The 2,003-nt window shown below is 30.8% G+C and overlaps 1 protein-coding gene across 1 annotated transcript; it reads left to right on the forward strand.

Annotated features, from left to right (window-relative positions):
* Window positions 1-855: 855 nt before the first annotated feature.
* Window positions 856-1,401, forward strand: LOC123886161. Its single transcript, XM_045935498.1, has one exon. The coding sequence runs from the start codon at window positions 856-858 to the stop codon at window positions 1,399-1,401; it is 546 nt and encodes a 181-aa protein (XP_045791454.1).
* Window positions 1,402-2,003: the final 602 nt, after the last annotated feature.

Raw genomic sequence — 2,003 nt, forward strand, 5'->3', positions numbered from 1 at the left:
TCCATACATCACTGTAAAATAAACAAATAATAATAAAAACAAATAGATACATTTTTTAAAATTTGCACATTAACAAATGAGATATGCTTAAAAAAATTATATAATTTTTTTTTGTGTCAAGCAAATGACAAACAATTATACTGTTCATTACTTTTAAATAAATAATATTAAAATTAAAATCGCCCCATTTTGCTTCTCAAATGTGAAATTTTTTCACACAGGGACATGAGATAAAATACTCCTGAAGAAAACAAATGTCTAAAGGAGAGAGATGACATGTGGATTGGGAACAGAGGAGTGGATAAAATATTCAAGTTTAATTCTATAATCAGAAAATTGTACTAATTTTGAGTTATAATTCTTTATTTGCAGGTCCATATATGGAAGAACAACATTGTTTGTTATTCAAATTATGATTAAGTATTATCAATTGATGTTAGAGTTTTAAGTATTTATTTATATTTTTTATATTTTATTGTCATTTTTTTTAATCATATGTTTACTTATTAAAAAAGAATTTTTGTTCGTATTAATGCTATTTGTCGCTCTTTCCTGTGGTCCGGTGGGGCTGCTATCACTAGGAAATCTCTTGTGGCCTGGGAGCATGTTTGTGCTCCAAAAACCCAAGGTGGCCTAAATCTGATCTCTCTTAATGAATGGAACCGAGCTAATTTGACCAGGTTACTGTGGAACATAAATAAGAAGGCTGACAGCTTGTGGATTCGTTGGATCCATAGCTATTATATTAAACAGGACGAATTGATGAATATGCCCGTGAAACAGACATGTTCTTGGATTCTTAAGGCAATCCTTAAACAAAGGGAGTCTCTCCTACAGATACCAGGTTGGATCAACATGACGGGTAAGACTATCCAAAAGAAAGTTTATCTTTTATTGAAGGAGGAATATCCTGTTGTATATTGGAGACAAACTCTGTTTCAGAACATGGCTCGTCCTAGAGCTTTGTTTATTTTCTGGCTGGCATGTCATTGCAGATTGGCGACAAAAGATAGGCTTCATAAATTCGGTTTGACAGTTGATGTGCATTGTTGCTTCTGTCACCGGGTGGAAACTATTAATCACTTGTTCTTTGGTTGCGACGAGCTGAAGGTTATTTGGCAAAGGGTCCTTAGATGGCTGCAGATAGATCATATCCCTAAGGAATGGAATGATGAATTGAGGTGGATCACAAGACTTAGTAAAGGGAAAGGGTGGAGGGCTCAACTTCTAAAAAGTGCAGCTGCCGAAACAATTTACTACTTATGGAATTATAGGAATGATGTTTGCTTTGGCAATAGAGTACATAATACAAAAATAGAGGAAGAGATTATCAATACTATAGTGTATAGAGGCTGGAGAAGTCCTAAGCTTAGGGAGCATATTGCTCAGTTGCTTATCTAGTTTTTTTTCTCTCTTGGTTTTGGTTGTCCTGTTTAGATGGTTGGATCAGGTGATCACCTTGTAAAAATTTGTTTTTTGAATTAATAAAAAGTTTTCTTTGATTCAAAAAAATTTTTGTTCGTATTATTATTTATTGGATTTAAATCATGCTTATAAATGTTTTTTTACTATTATTTATAAATAAATGTTGTACTCTATTTTTTTACTCATTATTTTTTTATTTGTCTAATTTTTCATGTGATATTTAACAAATATACTGATAAAATCATAGAAATTCCTCGAATGACTATACTATAGAATGAATTGGAAAAATGTGGAATTGAGAAATTGATATGCTTAAAAAAAATTATTCTTAAACTTCATACTTATCACGTAGAGAAAAAGCTGTCATTGTCTGAAATATAAAAGGAATGAAGTAATTGACTTCATAGATTATTTTTCTATTTCATTTTATTATTTTATTAATTATGGTTTACCTTAACCTGGTTTTTCTAATAAAAAAAATACATAGTGATATGTACCAAACAAAATATTAAAATACAGGGGTATTGATAAAAAAAAACCTACATGGAGGTATTAAGCAAAAAATAACTTACACGGGG

This window comes from Trifolium pratense, linkage group LG5 (assembly GCF_020283565.1).
Source record: "Trifolium pratense cultivar HEN17-A07 linkage group LG5, ARS_RC_1.1, whole genome shotgun sequence".
Lineage (NCBI taxonomy): Eukaryota > Viridiplantae > Streptophyta > Magnoliopsida > Fabales > Fabaceae > Trifolium > Trifolium pratense.